Raw genomic sequence first — 17297 nt, 5'->3', positions numbered from 1 at the left:
TTGACCTTACAGAAATGTAAATCAGCTGAACCAACTGCAGGCACAGATAGCAACCAGCAGGCTGAACTCGATGGAAGTTGAGAAACAGCACGATGGCACAGAACTGCACTGACATGCAAGGAGCCAAGGGCCAACCTAACTGCTCGCTCCAATGTGCCCCTGGGATGGCGTAGAAACATACCTTCTGATCTCTCAGTGCAATGCCACTCGCTAGTATGGATCTGGGCACACCTCACTGAGCCATTTCTGTCAGGGGAGGCCCTGCAGCTGTACTATGAAATGGAAGGACATGCTGCTGTGGTCTACCTCACAATACAATAATACAGTAAAACTTCTATTCCAGCACATTTCTAACCTGAATAGTTCTAAAAAGGAAAAGATGTTGTTAATGAAACAATAACTTCTGTTCTAAACATGGGTGAGATTCCTGAGGCCTACCACTGCCAGAGTGAATGCTTAGTGTAAGTTTTAGTAAAGATGAGAGAAAGAACTTCTTGGGTGGAGATCTGAGGAGGTTTGAAAGGACAATATGAAAGGTCACTTAACTCTGTCACTTGATTAGTGGGGCAGGATAAAGAATAAAATACTAAAATAAAAACAATTAATGCAGTTTATTTACTTTGTCCTAAATAGCATTTTATTTTTCAAATAACATTTTTGAAAAGAGTGACACCATTAACAAGTACATGCATTATATCTAAAGGGAGTTTTCAAATTGTTCAGCATATGCCACTTTTCATTTACAATTCTTTAAAAAAGTAGCTGAACTATTCCAAAAAAAAAAATGTATGCACCATCTGTATTTTATGCGGGGATAGGAGAAATCTTGATGAACAATTCAGTGAACGGCCCCTTTTTTAAGTGTTTAATGCTGCACACTGAGATTGTGCTAAATGTCCCCACCTTGTCTTGACATTTTCATACTTTGTTGTGTTTACGGTTCTCAGTGGTCCCAACATGTCTTTCTAGTACCAATAGAGTGACATTCATCCAAGCACTTGAGAATGGTACGAGGTGGAATTCTATTCTTCATCACTGAGGCTCATTAAACTTAAAGCAGAATCTTCCTTGCACATCTGCTACAAATTTTAAATCAATGTATTGCTGAATGACGAGCACATGATGATCTATCGACCATGGCCACTTAAACTGATTTTATTATACAACACTCGCACCTGGGCATCATGGTGGCGCAGTGGTAGCGCTTCTGCCTCACAGTTAGGAGACCCGGGTTCGCTTTCTGGGTCCTCCCTGCATGGAGTTTGCATGTTCTCCCCGCGTTTGCGTGGGTTTCCTCAGGTGCACCGGTTTCCTCCCACAGTCCAAAGACATGCAGGTTAGGTGCATTGACAATCCTAAATTGTCCCTAGTGTGTGCTTGGTGTGTGTCCTGCGGTGGGCTGGCGTCTTGCCCAGGGTTCGTTCCTGCCTTGCGCCATGTGCTGGCTAGGATTGGCTCCAGCAGACCCCCCGTGACCCCTGTGTTAAGATATAGCAGATTGGATAATGGATGGATGGACACTCGCACCCTGATCCTATTCACTGTCCCTTTGTTGAAAATTGTCACATTCTTATGCTACATCACTTCATTTTTTTTCAACATTCCTAACTGAGCAGTGAAAGGAGCCACAGCGCTAATCTTATCGGTCCCCATTTGTTATACGTGTCTTTGCTTGACAGTCATTTCGGTTTGATTGTTTCACTAGTTATGTCATGGAAGGTGGTGTTTCATGGGGAATATTTTCAATACCTTTGTGTTATAACAATGAAAGCTCTCCGTGTTTTATTAAAAGCACTTGTTAACACACTAAACAGAGGGCTGCATATCATTTGCCTTTCACTTTGGGTAACTTTACTATATTCATTTAGTAATATGAAACAGAACAATTTTAGTTGAGACCCAGAGTTTTAAGAAACACTGTTGTAAAGAGTTTAAACAACCCAGCCACAGGAGATGCACAAACCAGTGTGTTTCTTCGTGCCAGTCCAAGCCCGGATAAATGGGGAGGGTTACGTCAGGAAGGGCAGCCAGTGTAAAATTTTGCCAAATCAATATGCGGACAACAATCTTAGATAATCCACTGTGGTAAGCCCTAATGGGAGCAGCCGAAAGAAGAAGTTTTAAAGTGTTAAAACATGGCAGAGAGGCAGGTTATGAGGTGATGTGTTTTGGATTCTTTGCATTGATCCGATTTTAAAAGTCAAAGAGTTGTTCCTGTAGTGAGCCACTTTGCTGTGAACTGTGGGTTCCGCATTGATTTTAACATATTTCTACAGTCAGCCATATCCCAGTGCAGTGCTGTACTTTGTTTAAGACAGAAGTTTGGTATGACGTCTGAACCTGTGGTCTTTCATTTCTCAAGCCATTCCACTTCCTTTTGTGTTTCTTAGGTCTCACCACTGGACATTATTTTGGAGGCTTTGAAGATTATGGCAGTAACAAAATTATTTGTCATATTCCAAACAGCAATACAGCATCTCTCCAATGTGAATTCTTGCATGGCTGTGAAGAGCACACTTCTCATGGAATGGTTTGCCACATTCAGTGTACATTCGTTTGAGCCTGTGTAAAACCTCTTGTGATAGAATTATTTCCAATGATCAGAACAATTAAATGTTATCTATCCTGTGTTAAGTCTAGTGTGGCACTGAAGACTGCTCTTGTGACAGAGATGTTTGCCACATTCCAATCAGCAGGACAGCTTTTCTCCAGCGTTGATTCTAGTGTGAATCTGAAAACTACCTTTGTCACGGAATTGTTTGAAACACTCTGTGCTTCAATATGGATTATCTACTGTGTGAATTCTTTTGTGGCTCTGAAGAGATCTCCTAGAACCAAATTGTTTGCCACATTCCAAACAACAAAATGGCTTCTCTCCATTGTGAATTTTTTTGTGGCTCAGAAGATGACTCCTGTGACGGAATTCTTTGCCACACTCTGTGCAGCAATATAATTTCTAACTTGTGTGAATTATTTTGTGTCTCAGAAGACGATACCTGTCATGGAACTGTTTGCCACACTCTGTACAGGAAAACGGCTTCTCTCCGCTGTGAATTCCTTTGTGCCTCTCAAGACCACTCCTATGTCGGAATTCTTTACCACACTCCATACAGCAATATGGCTTCTCTCCTGTATGAATTCTTTCATGGCTCTCAAGAGACATCCTGGAACCCAATTGTTTGCCACATTCCAAACAGCAAAAAGGCTTCTCTCCGGTGTGAATTCTTTTGTGGCTCAGAAGATGACTCTTTCTACGGAATTGTTTGCCACACTCTGCGCAGCAATATGACTTCTCCCCTGTGTGAATTATTTTGTGTTTCAGAAGATAATCCCTGCCACGGAATTGTTTGCCACACTCTGTACAGGAAAATGGCTTCTCTCCTGTGTGAATTCTCTTGTGGTTCCATAGACCACTACTGTGACGGAATTCTTTGCCACACTCTGTACAGCAATAAGGCTTTTCTCCCGTGTGAATTCTTTTGTGGTTCTGAAGAGATATTCTGGAACCTAATTGTTTGCCACATTCCAAACAGCAAAAAGGCTTCTCTCCAGTGTGAGTTCTTTTGTGGCTCAGAAGATGACTGCTGTTACGGAAATGTTCGCCACACTCTGTACAGCAATAAGGCTTTTCCCCCGTGTGAATTCTTTTGTGGGTCTGAAGAGATATCCTGGAACCAAACTGTTTGCCACATTCCAAGCAACAAAAAGGCTTCTCTCCAGTGTGAATTCTTTTGTGGTTAAGAAGATAATTCCATATACGGAACAGTTTGCCACACTCTGTGCAGCAATATGGCTTCTCTCCTGTGTGAATTCTTTTGTGAGTCTGAAGACGGCTTTTTGATGAAAACTTTTTGCCACATTCCAGACAGGAAAACGGCTTCTCTCCTGTGTGAATTCTTTTGTGGGTCTGAAGAAGGCTTTTTGATGAAAACTTTTTGCCACATTCCAAACAGGAAAATGGCTTCTCTCCTGTGTGAATTCTTTTGTGGGTCTGAAGGCGGCTTCTTGATAAAAACTTTTTGCCACATTCCAAACAGCAAAAAGGCTTTTCTCCAGTGTGAATTCTTTTGTGGCTCCAAAGACCATTTTTGTGACGGAATTCTTTGCCACATTCTGTACAGCAATATGGCTTTTCTCCTGTGTGAATTTCTTTTGTGGATCAAAAGGTAACTACTGAGACGGAATTGTTTGCCACACTCTGTACAGCAATACGGCTTGTCTCTAGTGTGGATTCTTTTGTGGCTCTGAAGGTGGCTTCTTCTTGAAAACTCTTTGCCACATTCCAAACAAGAAAATGGCTTCTCTCCTGTGTGAATTCTTTTGTGGGTCTGAAGAAGGCTTCTTGATAAAAACTTTTTGCCACATTCCAAACAGCAAAAAGGTTTCTCTCCAGTGTGAATTCTTTTGTGGCTCCAAAGACCATTCTTGTGACTGAATTCTTTGCCACATTCTGTACAGCAATACGGCTTTTCTCCTGTGTGAATTCTTTTGTGGATCAGAAGGTAACTACTGAGACGGAACTTTCTGCCACACTCTGTACAGCAATACGGCTTCTCTCCAGTGTGGATTCTTTTGTGGCTGTGAAGGTTGCTTCTTCTTGAAAACTCTTTGCCACATTCCAAACAGCAATATGGTTTCTCTCCAATGTGAATTCTTTTGTTGTGCTGAAGAGCACTCTTGTGATATAACTGATTGCCATATTCAGAACAAAAGTGAGGTTTGTCTCCTGTATGAAATTTAAAATGAAAATAAGATTTTATTTTTCTTCTTACTGACTAAATAAATACTGGTTGAAATTATGAACAACCTTGTAGAAACATAAGCAATCAAACTTAACTTTCCACGTGAAAAGAAGCCCAACTTGTTAATTTTCCATTTTGTTTTACAATAACTCACCACATGAGCGCAACAACTGGAGCCAACAGGTTGAAACAAGTAAACTAAATAGGTCAAGTGTGAGAGTCCCAACTGATAATGAGTAACATCCACATTTTGTTATTTATATTACAGAACTGCCTCACCATTATGTCATTATAGTCTTAAGATATTATTCAGAATTATATGTTGTTCTAATTTTATGGAATTAATTGAGAAAAGTGATCATATTCAGTTAATACACTGATGAAGAGAGTTTAAATTATAAAATAGGGCACTATGCAGAACACTTGAGGGAAAGCTGGCACATGCATGTTCCTGCCACTCCTCCCTGTTAACATTTTTTGCTATTATTCATTTTGAACCTTGCACATTTTGTACTTCTTTCACTTTCTCTTACTTTATATATCTTCATGAATGCAATCGATTACTTTTTGGATTGAATTTGGATTTATTTTTATGGACTTTGCCTTGAGTGAGTTTGCAGCCGCAGGGACAACTGATTTGAATCTTTTTGTCGTACACTGGATGAAACTTTCTTTTGATTGCCGGCTCCTGCCTGATGCCTGATTTATTTTTTTTTGGAAATGTTCTACTTTAATTAAAATGAATATATTGGGATGCTGTTGATATCTTCTATATGCACTTGAACAGGAAGAATGATCTGATGTTCACAATCACCAGACTTGCAGTGCTAATGCAATCACACCTGCAATAAACACAATTATATGTATATGTTGGAACTTCTGAACTGTTGTAATTATGTTCACGTAAAAGATTATATGTTGGAACCACTGAACTGATGTAATTATCATCTTCACGCACATCTTATAATATCTCCTTTTTTTAATGTATCAATCCTCCAATCCTCTATGCTTCCGATCATTTGTGCTACGCCAACCCACCCCAATCTTAATCCTATGAAAAAACTCGTAGATCAGGCCCACCTTAAATCCCTTTGCACCTCTCCGCCAGCGTCTTTTGTCCTGTAAATGTGCCGATAAAGACAAGCAGCTGGCTATTCCATCCCCTCACTCTAAAACTCCACTTCATTCCCAGATAATCAATCAAGGCATGAGCCGGGAGAAGTTCGTGCACGTTCTAAGTCGGTGGGGGGATGGAATAGCCGGCTGCTTGCTGCTGGTCTTTATCGGCACATTTACAGGACAAAAGACGCTGGCGGAGAGGTGCGAATGGATTTAAGGTGGGCCGGATCTACAAGTTTTTTCGTAGGCTCTGGTAATTCTAGTGTTAAGCCTTCAGCTCCATGGCACAATTGAGAGTTGTGGTCTATGAAAGCAGCTGGCTGACACCTTGAGAAAACATCACGTAAGACTGGCCTCACCGTGCACATGCAGGCTTCCTCTGGCCATCAAAAGGCTTACAGAGATGCACTAATTGCAGCCAAGAACACACATTATGGCAGAAAAGCAGAAAATGGCCATGACAAACAGAGGGTTTGTACTCTGTAGTTAATAAATTACATCTGGTCCAATTACATCCTCTACTGAAATACAGTATGTGAAAAAATAAAATTAAAAATCTAAACAATTCAACTAACATAAATCCATCACCCATTTATATCTGTCTTCCCACTCTATTCAGCTCCTTTTCTAAAGTTTCAGCAGTGACATCTGCATTTGTTAATGACTTGCTTTGTAAGAGGAGGCCGACAATTTGTGAACTGGATGGACCCCATCCCCACCACACTTCTTAACGCCGGTCTTTATGCCATAATCCAGACTCTTATGATAATAATAATAAACATCCCATGACACCGTGCACTTTGTTAATCCCAATGTTAAAAACAGATCCGGTCTTGATGCTGATTGTCTTAACAATTTTCTGCTTGTTTCTAACTTGACCTTTTCTGTCAAAAGTTTTTGAGTGTGTTGTAGACACCCAACTCACCAATTGTTTCACTTCTAAAAGATGGGACCCTTTCAGTTTGGTTTCAGAGCTCAGCACAGCCGTGACTCTGCTCTGCTTCGGGTAACCAATGATTTGCTTACTGCAGCAGACTCAGGACAAACCAGCAGATTAATTCTGTTAGACCTCAGTGGAGCATTTGACACTCAGGTCAGACATGACATTCACAATGTGTCCCAACAGAGCTCCACACTTAGACCAGAGACACTTGACTACAAAATATATGTCTGAATAGCTTTTTTAAAATACCACTGAAACTCTGAGACATTAACCAGGTGGCAAATTAATGCACAGCCCTACATGAGTTGCAGTGGTCTACAAATAAAAAAAGAAGATCAGAAAAACCAGAATCCTCAGAGTTATTTGTGTCTGCTCTGATAGGGGAGTGGCAGATGAAACCAGGACTGGTCAGCTTGGGGACACTCCGGTGACATTTATTCTTCCCATTATGTTGTTAATGGATATGTACGCTCATGATTAATTAATGCCATTCAACTCAAAATGTGCCGTCTTACTGCAAATTTCATGACATCTGTGTGTTCATGTTAATGATACTGTTATGTTAATGTAAATGTGACTGATATGTTCATGTAAAACACACCTTTTTAATTATTTCTGTCAAAGAATAAAACTTCAAGCACTCCAAGTCTCTCCTCAGTGAGGAGCACTAAACAATAAAGAAATTGAACTAAAAAAAGGTAAATGAACAAAGTTACTGAAGTCTGCTATTAAAACAAACCACTGTAGCACACTCTCTCTGTAGTTGTCATTAACAACATACTGGTGGCCGACACCCTTTTTGGTTCATTTCAGTCACATCATCAGATTCTCCTAACATTACATAAAAGGCCCATTTCCTGAACTTCATATTGTTTGTGTCCTCCCGTAACTCGAAGGTCTGCCACCATGACAGGTATGAGTAAGTGTCTGGATAGAAGTACTTACAGTCTCCTGAAGTCTATATCGGAGGTCTTGAATTTGGTCTATTTGGACTCTACATCCCTGTCACCTGCTGTGATGCTAGAAAAGCTTTTCTGGAATCATTCTGAACAGAGGCTTTCCATACTTATTTGGGTCTTCCTCCTGGGACATCACAGCAGTGTAGTGTAATGATCAGTTGACGGTTTAGCACTTCTCATTGCTCAAGTGTCCAGAACATTTGAACTCTGAGTAAAAGACACAACTACATTCAATCACTGATTATGGTCTGAAGGTATTCGGGTACCAGAAATGCTTGTGACAAACCCTGTGATCAAACATGGTGTTTGGTATGGAAAATGAATGACCAGCAAGGAAATCCAATAGCACTTCACCACAAAGGATAACATCATTCAGGTTATACCTTCCAATCACTCCCATCCATAAATCTCTGCCTCTCCAAAATGAGTACTGGCATCTCCCAGTAGGACTACATTGCCTGTCAATGGTATCCTTTTATATAACTGAATCCAAACTCTCTAAAACAGGGGTCTCCAACACATCGCTCGCTCGCCATCTCTTTCCAAGTAGCTCGCCAAAGGGTTAATGAATCCTACATAAATTAGAAAACTTGATTAGTCAAATTTGGGGTGGGCGATCCTTCCAAAAAAATCTCACCACGATCCACAATCTGAATTGCAATCTATCTTTTCAATGTGGCATACACTTAAGAGAATACCCGGACTCAAACTCATCAAGACCTCAGTAACACTTTATTTTAAATATCCAACAAAGCTGAATTCAATTGTTCTCTCGTTCGCTAGTTAAGCGAAGTACTTGCCCCGAAGCTGGCAAGTGAGTGAGGAAGACCTCTACCCCCGGTCCATTGTGTGGATTTCGGATTCATCGCAAATAAATCGGTACCACAAGCGAACTACGATACATAACAAAATGACAGAAGTCGCAAAATCAACCGGAATGATCAAGGAAATTATAGAAAAAAACCCGATCTAAATCCGTTAAGTAGTTCTCGCATTTACAGCGGACAGATATACAGACAGAGAGACATTGGATTTTACATATTATATATTAGTGAACCTTCAAAATAATGTGCAATTAAAGTCTCAACAGCATTTCTCAGCATTTCTGGAGCTTAGTAGAGCCCGATAACTATAAGAATCTTCACCAAGCAGCTCTGAAAATGTCTGCTTTGTTTGGGTCTCCATACCTCTGTGAGTCTGATATGAATGTCATGAAGTCAAAGTTCAGAACAAGACTGAGAGATGAACATTGAAATGACTCCAGAAGAGTGAACCTAAGTGGCTCCACTCCACCATACACCTCAGTGCCAGTCATCTGACTAACTAAAAACACATCACACATGCAACTGGACATGTGAATAAAGTGACACAGTGACATGGAGCAAAATGACAAATGAAGAAGTCACATCTGTGTATTTGGAATTGCATTGTTTTGTTTTGACAGCATTCATGTTTTAATTCAATAGTGTGAGATACACTAGAAAATGCATACAGACATACAAAATGCACTTGCAGGTGAACTAAATTTTTGTGATGTTTTAATGCAAAATGTGAGTTGTGGACACCAACATTTTGTAAATGTTCAGGCAAAAGAAGCATTTTCAGTTTGTTTGGGTTGAAATAAGCTATGAGAATAAACATTAGAAAACATCAATAGCACTCGGCCATTTTCATTTTGTAAATGTACAGTGGTGTGAAAAACTATTTGTCCCTTCCTGATTTCATATTCTTTTGCATGTTTGTCACACAAAATGTTTCTGATCATCAAACACATTTAACCATTAGTCAAATATAACACAAGTAAACACAAAATGCAGTTTGTAAATGGTGGTTTTTATTATTTAGGGAGAAAAAAAAAATCCAAACCTACATGGCCCTGTGTGAAAAAGTAATTGCCCCCTGAACCTAATAACTGGTTGGGCCACCCTTAGCAGCAATAACTGCAATCAAGCGTTTGCGATAACTTGCAATGAGTCTTTTACAGAGCTCTGGAGGAATTTTGGCCCACTCATCTTTGCAAAATTGTTTGTAATTCAGCTTTATTGGAGGGTTTTCTAGCATGAACCGCCTTTTTAAGGTCATGCCATAGCATCTCACTTGGATTCAGGTCAGGACTTTGACTAGGCCACTCCAAAGTCTTCATTTTGTTTTTTCTTCAGCCATTCAGAGGTGGATTTGCTGGTGTGGTTTTGGGTCATTGTCCTGTTTGCAGCACCCAAGATCGCTTCAGCTTGAGTTGACGAACAGATGGCCGGACATTCTCCTTCAGGAATTTTTGGTAGACAGTAGAATTCATGGTTCCATCTATCACAGCAAGCATTCCAGGTCCTGAAGCAGCAAAAACAACCCCAGACCATCACACTACCACCACCATATTTTACTGTTGGTATGATGTTCTTTTTTCTGAAATGCTGTGTTCCTTTTACGCCAGATGTAACGGGACATTTGCCTTCCAAAAAGTTCAACTTTTGACTCATCAGTCCACAAGGTATTTTCCCAAAAGTCTTGGCAATCAATGAGATGTTTCTTAGCAAAATTGAGACGAGCCCCTAATGTTCTTTTTGCGTCTTGGAAATCTGCCATGCAGGCCGTTTTTGCCCAGTCTCTTTCTTATGGTGGAGTCGTGAACACTGACCTTAATTGAGGAAAGTGAGGCCTGCAGTTCTTTAGACGTTGTCCTGGGGTCTTTTGTGACCTCTCGGAGGAGTCGTCTCTGCGCTCTTGGGGTAATTTTGGGTCGGCCGGCCACTCCTGGGAAGGTTCACACTGTTCCATGTTTTTGCCATTTGTGGATAATGGCTCTCACTGTGGTTCGCTGGAGTCCCAAAGCTTTAGAAATGGCTTTATAACCTTTACCAGACTGATAGATCTCAATTACTTCTGTTCTCATTTGTTCCTGAATTTCTTTGGATCTTGGCATGATGTCTAGCTTTTGAGGTGCTTTTGGTCTACTTCTCTGTTTCAGGCAGCTCCTATGTAAGTGATTTCTTGATTGAAACAGGTGTGGCAGTAATCAGGCCTGGGGGTGGCTACGGAAATTGAACTCAGGTGTGATACACCAGTTAGGTTATTTTTTAACAAGGGGGGGCAATTACTTTTTCACACAGGGCCATGTAGGTTTGGATTTTTTTTCTCCCTAAATAATAAAAACCATCATTTAAAAACTGCATTTTGTGTTTACTTGTGTTATATTTGACTAATGGTTAAATGTGTTTGATGATCAGAAACATTTTGTGTGACAAACATGCAAAAGAATAAGATATCAGGAAGGGGGCAAATAGTTTTTCACACCACTGTATCTTCAGGGAAAAAAAATTGGAGACCCCTGCTCTAAAAAGGCCACATGCTCTAAATAGTTGTTTGGCACACACGTACGAGGGTGAAATTTCTCCTCTTGAAAGTTCGGTGAGACGAATTTCTAATGTGCTAGAAGAAACTCTATTAGCATCCATCCAAAGTGAGGCCATCAGAGAACACACGTCCCATCTAAAGACGTTCCAGTCAGACAACTTCAACCTACAAACGAGTTCATTTAATTATGAAGTCAGGTTTTGAGCCAATGCTGTGTGCAGACAGGAGTCCCACTTTATGTCCGCCAGTATTTCAGTCCCTTCTAAAGGGCTGGAGCTCTTACTGCACACCAGAAAAGTTGCAACAACAACAATAGCAATTTATTTCTTGTATAGCCCAAAATCTCAGTGGGTTTTTAATAGGTCCTGCTTTTTGACAACCCCCCTGCCTTGAAACTTACTATGCTTCGTGTGCTAGTAGCCAGCTGTCTTCATCAAGGTCTAGCATACATAGGCACATCCTACTATTGCTTATAACCAACTGTCTTTGCATTCACCTCTTACTACCCACCCTGTTAGCCCACAGGGTGACTTCTTTTCTCTTTGTCAGACTATGCCAGACTGGTTTACATGGACCACTTTGCCACCATGCACTCGCCAGTGATCACCACTCAAAAGGCCTGGTTCTAGGGAGGAGGTCCAGTAATCTTATGCTTGGTGAGGTTCTTTTTAATTGAGCTGTGGACAGTCATGAGGCCATTCATGGACTGTTTTGTGTCTGGAACATATTCTTATACAAGTCTATGGGTGACCAGTCAGGAGCAGCGCTGATACAATAAATTGTATTCACACTGAAAAATTAATTTTCAAAATTAAAAAGCTATGATTTTAATCAGCCTGTGATATTTTGGGGTCATTTTTTTTTCTTTTCTATTTTTCAAAATCTACCGATTGGGGAGCAAATGCATTGTATTTGGACGTTAGAGTGCAATATAGCAGAGCACAATAGCAGCCATTTTTAGACGTTATCAGTGACTGTTTATTAACACAGAATCTTAAAGCATCAACACGGGGTGAAGCCTGTCTGGATTTAGTATTTTGTAATAATCAGGATAGAATTGAAGGTGTAGAGGTGATTGAACCACTAGGGTCAAGGGACCATAATGTATTACAATTATCAGTGTTTAGTAAGAGTGGGATTCAAAGGCTAAAATTGTTAAGTTGAACTTTGGTTGGGCAAATTTTGGGAAGATGTGGCAAAGTCTAAGAAGGATAGACTGAGATAAGCTTTGAAACGTAGAGACAGTTGTGGAGCAGTGGAGTAGTTTTAAAAAATGTTTTACATGTAATGCAGGACAGATACATTCCTCAATTTGGAATTAATAGGAAATTAAAAAAAAAAAAAAAAAACTTTGCAGTGGGTAATAAAGAGTTAAAAAAAGCTGCAAAGGAAAAAAAACAGAGGAATAAGGTGTGTAAGACTAATAACTTTATACGTTAGTATAGTGGTGAGTATCCCTGCCTGTAACACGGGAGAACCGAGGTTTGTTTCCCGACGGGGAGGCCCACAGCTGTTTTTTGCGGAGATGGAGTGGCGGCTCTGAGGCTAGGGATCTGCACTGGCAATTGGAAGGTTGCCGGTTCAAATCCTGTAAAATGCCAAAAGGGACTCTGCTTTGTTGGGCCCTTGAGCAAGGCCCTTAACCTGCAATTGCTGAGCGCTTTGAGTAGTGAGAAAAGCGCAACATAAATGCAAAGAGTTATTAAAGTGAATTACAGGATGTATGAGAACATGAAGGGCAACCATTAAAAAGGATATTAGGGAGGCTAAAAGACAGCTAGAGGGGAATATAGCAGATAAAGAATCACTTAGGGTCATCTTTCGCCTTAACTATTTTTTGTAGTACAAGATCCGTCAAGGAGAAGATTAAGCGCATAAGGAATAGAATAAGGGAATTAAAAAATACAGACAGTGAAAAAGCGGATGCCCTAAACTCACATTTTTCTGAGTTCACAAGTGAGGAAGTAGATACTGTAAGCTTCCATTGGTAAAAAGGACCACTAAGGATGTACTGAGGGATTTGGAAATTGTAGAGGGAGAAGTGCTGCTCAGATTAAATAAGATGAAATCAAACAAATCATCAGGACCAGATATTTACCCTCGAGTTCTTAAGGAGGCGCGCGGAGTACAGATATAAACCCTTGATGTATATTTTTTTTAGAAAGTCACTGTGAACTGGTGAGATTTCAAAAGTCTGGAAAGTGGCACTTATTATCCTATTACACAAAAAGGGTGACAAGGCAGATCCAAGCAACTATAGGCCAGTAAGCTTAATGTACATCACAGGAAAATTAATGGAAGGAATTATTAAGGATAAGACTGGAGCAACACCTGGCAAGGAAATGAGTTATTCTGAACAGTCAGCATGGGTCCAGAAGATGAAGGTCGTGTTTTACTAACATGCTGGAATTCTATGAGGAGGCAACAAAAGGATACGATCAAAGTGGAGCTTATGAAATTATTTATCTTGACTTTCGTTTGATGAGGTGCCACATGAGAGGCTGGGCATCAAACTAAAGAAGTGGCAGTTCAGGGTGATGTTTATAGATGGGTGCAGAATTGGCTCAGACACAGGAAGCAGAGGGTGATGGTGCGAGGAACCTCATCAGAATTGGCTGATGGCAAGAGTGGTGTCCAGCAGGGCTCAGTGTTTAGGCCGCTGCTATTTTTAATAAATGTAAATTATTTGGACAGGAATATAAATAACAAGTTGGCTATGTTTTTAGATACCCAAAATTGGTGGATAGGGCAGATATCTGGAATCCGGAGGCATTACAGAGGGACTTGGGTAGTATACAGGCTTGGTCTGATTTGTGGTAGATAAAAATTTAATTTCAGTAAATGTAAAGTATTACACAGAGGAAGTTAAAATGTTAGGTTTGAATATACAATGGGAGGTCAGAAGATCAAAAGTACACCTTATGAGAAGGATTTAGGAGTCGTAGTGGACTCTAAGCTTTCAATTTCATGACACTGTTTAGACATTATGAAGGCTAACAATGTCAGGTTATATAGCGCCTTGATGTGTGGAGTACAAGTCGCAGGAGGTTCTGCTCAAGCTTTTATAACACACTGGTGAGGCCTCATCTGGATTCCTGTGTGCAGATTTGGTCTCCAGTCTACAAAAAGGACATAGCAGCACTAGAAAAGGTCCAGAGAAGAGCAACTAGGCTGATTCCAGGGCTACAGGGGATGAATCATGAGGAAAGCATTAAAAGAGCTGAGCCTTTTCAGTTTAAATAAAGGAAGATTAGGAGGAGACATGACTGAAGTGTTTAAAATGATGAGGGAATTTTGAACAGTGGATCGAGGACTCTTATTGTAAAATGAGTTCATCAAGAACAAAGGGACACAGTTGGAAACTTGTCAAGGGTAAATTTCCCCAAAAACTTTGTTGAGTTTTTTCTTTACACAAAGTACCACTGGCACATGGAATAAGTGACCAAATAGTGTGGTAGACAGTGGAACTTTAGGGACTTTCAAAACTCGACTTGAAATTTTCTCAGAAGAGTTAAGTACATAGGATTGGTGAGCTTTGTTGGCTTAATGGCCTGTTCTTGCCTAGATTGTTCTAGTGTTCTAATATCAATGAGCATTTTCACTGCCTGTGGGTACATTACAACCAGAAATGGTCATAAAAAAATAATACCATATTAAGAAAAAATTCTGATATCTGTATAATGCATTTTAACACATATCTCAGTACACAATTTTCATGTGAAACATTTTCGGTATGAACTTTGTAATTCCACAATTCTTAAAGCTCATGAAGGCAGCACGAGAGATGCCAACTGGCCCTGTGGGTTTGTTTTGACCTCCTAAATTAAAGAGTTCAGGACTGACACCATCTAACAAAGAATTTTGTGTTATTAGTTTAATGTGATTGAGTTTGTCTATTAGTGGGATTCATCAGAAATGAATGCAGAAATTCAGGGAATTTCAAAGAATTCACCAACTTTTCCTTACAATTTTAATTTTGTATAACACTTTTTACTAAGGACAGGCTTGGAGTGTTTGCACATATTTACAGCTACAATGCCGAGAGCAGCAAATTGCTAAACCTTTACATCTAGAGCTGCAACAACTAATCAACATTTACTGACCAATAATAGATTATTAAAAATGCTGGCAACTGCAGTACTTCTTTATATTCCCTGCTTTGTTCCCCTATAATGCAAGTTATCGCCAATATACTAACAATCCAATTGTGCTTCACTCACTCAGAAAATGGAACCAATGTAGGAAGCATTTTAAGATAGAGAATCTTATCTGTGGCACCCTCTACATGAGGACCATCTTTTTCAACCCTCGCAAACATATGCAGTTTTTTAATATCTGGAAAACATCTAGGATTAAATCACTTAAGAGATCTGTACAATTACATTCCAAATTTAACTTTCCCAGCAACACATTTATTTCACTATTTCAACTTAGATACTTTGTTATACAGAACCTGCCCGATTTTCCTCATCTCCCCCCCTTCCTCTATGCCTGGAGGAAACAATATTGATCAGTCTTGAGGACTCAGACAGCATTTCTGTAATATATATAAAATCATTTTACCATTCTCCCTTTCAAAGATCCAAAAGGACAATGGAAAAAGGATCTCTTACTCAACATCTCCGAAAAGGAGTGGAAGGTAGCAATGCAGAGAATTCACTCGAGCTCCATATGCACTCATTTAAAATTGTCCAAAATGTTTCCAGGGTAAGATCCAACCTGTGAACACTGCAATCAAGTTCCAGCTTCACTGGGTGACATGTTTTGGGCCTGCACCAAATTAACATCATTCTGGACCAACATTTTTAAATGCCTTTCAGACAGCATTGGTGTCACAATCCCTCCTAACCCACTAACAGTTGTGTTTGGTGGGCTCACAGAGGGGCTTAAAGTGGAGAAGGACAAACAAACTATGATTGCCTTTACTACACTATTGGCTTGCAGACTTATTTTGCTCCACTGGTAGAATCCTAACTCTCCTCTTTTAAGTCAGTGGGTAACTGATGTTTTATATTATTTGAAATTGGAAAAAATCAAATTCTCACTTAGAGGATCTGTGCAGAACTTTTTCAAAACCTGGCAGAATATAATTAATAACATTTTAGATTAAGTTTTTAAAGCACTGAGGAAGCAGATTCTCTTCCCATTTCTTTTTCTTCTCCATTTATCTTTATCCGCTTATTAAACTCGGATAATTATTTTATTTTACTTAGCTTTTTACTAGCTTTAAGTTTTACTCCGTTGGCCATGCTCTCTTTCTCAGGGGTGAGGGTTGATTTGTTTTCAATCCTATTTTTTGTAAAAATTGACCTATTTGTATGGAATGATTACAATAAAATTAAAATTAAAATTAAAAAAAAAAAAAACGCTGGCAACAATCGCTTTCATCGATTAGTTGATTACATCATTAGGCTTAATATGCTGTGGCGTGCAATTGCGTCACTACTTCTCTCAGCTGTGAAGACATTTGAAAAAAGGCAAATGGTAAGCAAGTGGCAGAAAAAGGTAGTGTGACCTAAGACTTTCAAGGTTTGAGAACACTTCACTCTGAACATGGGAAATAAAAAGTCGTGAGTTGCAAAATGAGGTCTGACTTCATATGGCACAAGAGCACATGCACAAATATTTGAACAGGCTCTGTTAGAGGCTCTGTGGAGGAGTAAGACTTGCTGTCATCCTAGTAAGCGGAGTGTTACTTCAGTGTTATGTGTTACAGGTATATGAACACAATGTATGCTAGGCTAGGCATTATGACATGACTTTTGGTTTGAAGTGAGGAATAATTCGACTCATAGTCCAGCCCTCTGTAATGCTGCAGCACATGTGACAGAGTTTTATGATCTTCTTCTTTCGGCTGCTCCCGTTAGGGGTTGCCACAGCAGATCATCTTTTTCCATATCTTCCTGTCTTCTGCATCTTGTTCTGTTACACCCATCACCTTCATGTCCTCTCTCCCCACATCCATAAACCTTCTATTAGGCCTTAAGTGACTAAAAAATATGTGCCATTAGCCACCAGCTAGTACTCGTTCAGATCTTCACTTTACATATTTGTTTTTTTTTTTTTTTTTTTTTTGCGTCGCTCTGTTAATTATGGTGCTATATTACATTGCAAACTTGCGTTCATGTGTAACGTTAGTGTGTGTGTGCTTACAAAAAATGGCTGTGAAGTTACCATTACCAG

General features: G+C 39.8%; 1 protein-coding gene and 1 pseudogene across 1 annotated transcript in view; both read right to left on the bottom strand.

Annotated features, from left to right (window-relative positions):
* The window catches only part of LOC127525845 (gastrula zinc finger protein XlCGF26.1-like), a 32363-nt gene extending 26115 nt beyond the window's left edge, over positions 1-6248 (bottom strand). The window contains exons 1-3 of the mRNA XM_051932204.1: positions 6221-6248; positions 4421-4726; positions 2962-4161 (exon numbers count right to left, since the gene is read on the bottom strand). Coding sequence (XP_051788164.1) covers positions 2962-4161; positions 4421-4726; positions 6221-6248 — 1534 coding nt within the window. The remainder of the gene's footprint in view (positions 1-2961; positions 4162-4420; positions 4727-6220) is intronic.
* The window catches only part of LOC114667157 (zinc finger protein 208-like), a 193266-nt pseudogene that overhangs the window by 161353 nt on the left and 14616 nt on the right, over positions 1-17297 (bottom strand).

Source organism: Erpetoichthys calabaricus, chromosome 1 (assembly GCF_900747795.2).
Source record: "Erpetoichthys calabaricus chromosome 1, fErpCal1.3, whole genome shotgun sequence".
In the NCBI taxonomy this organism is placed as follows: Eukaryota; Metazoa; Chordata; class Cladistia; order Polypteriformes; family Polypteridae; genus Erpetoichthys; species Erpetoichthys calabaricus.
This window is presented reverse-complemented; position numbering and strand designations above follow the sequence as displayed.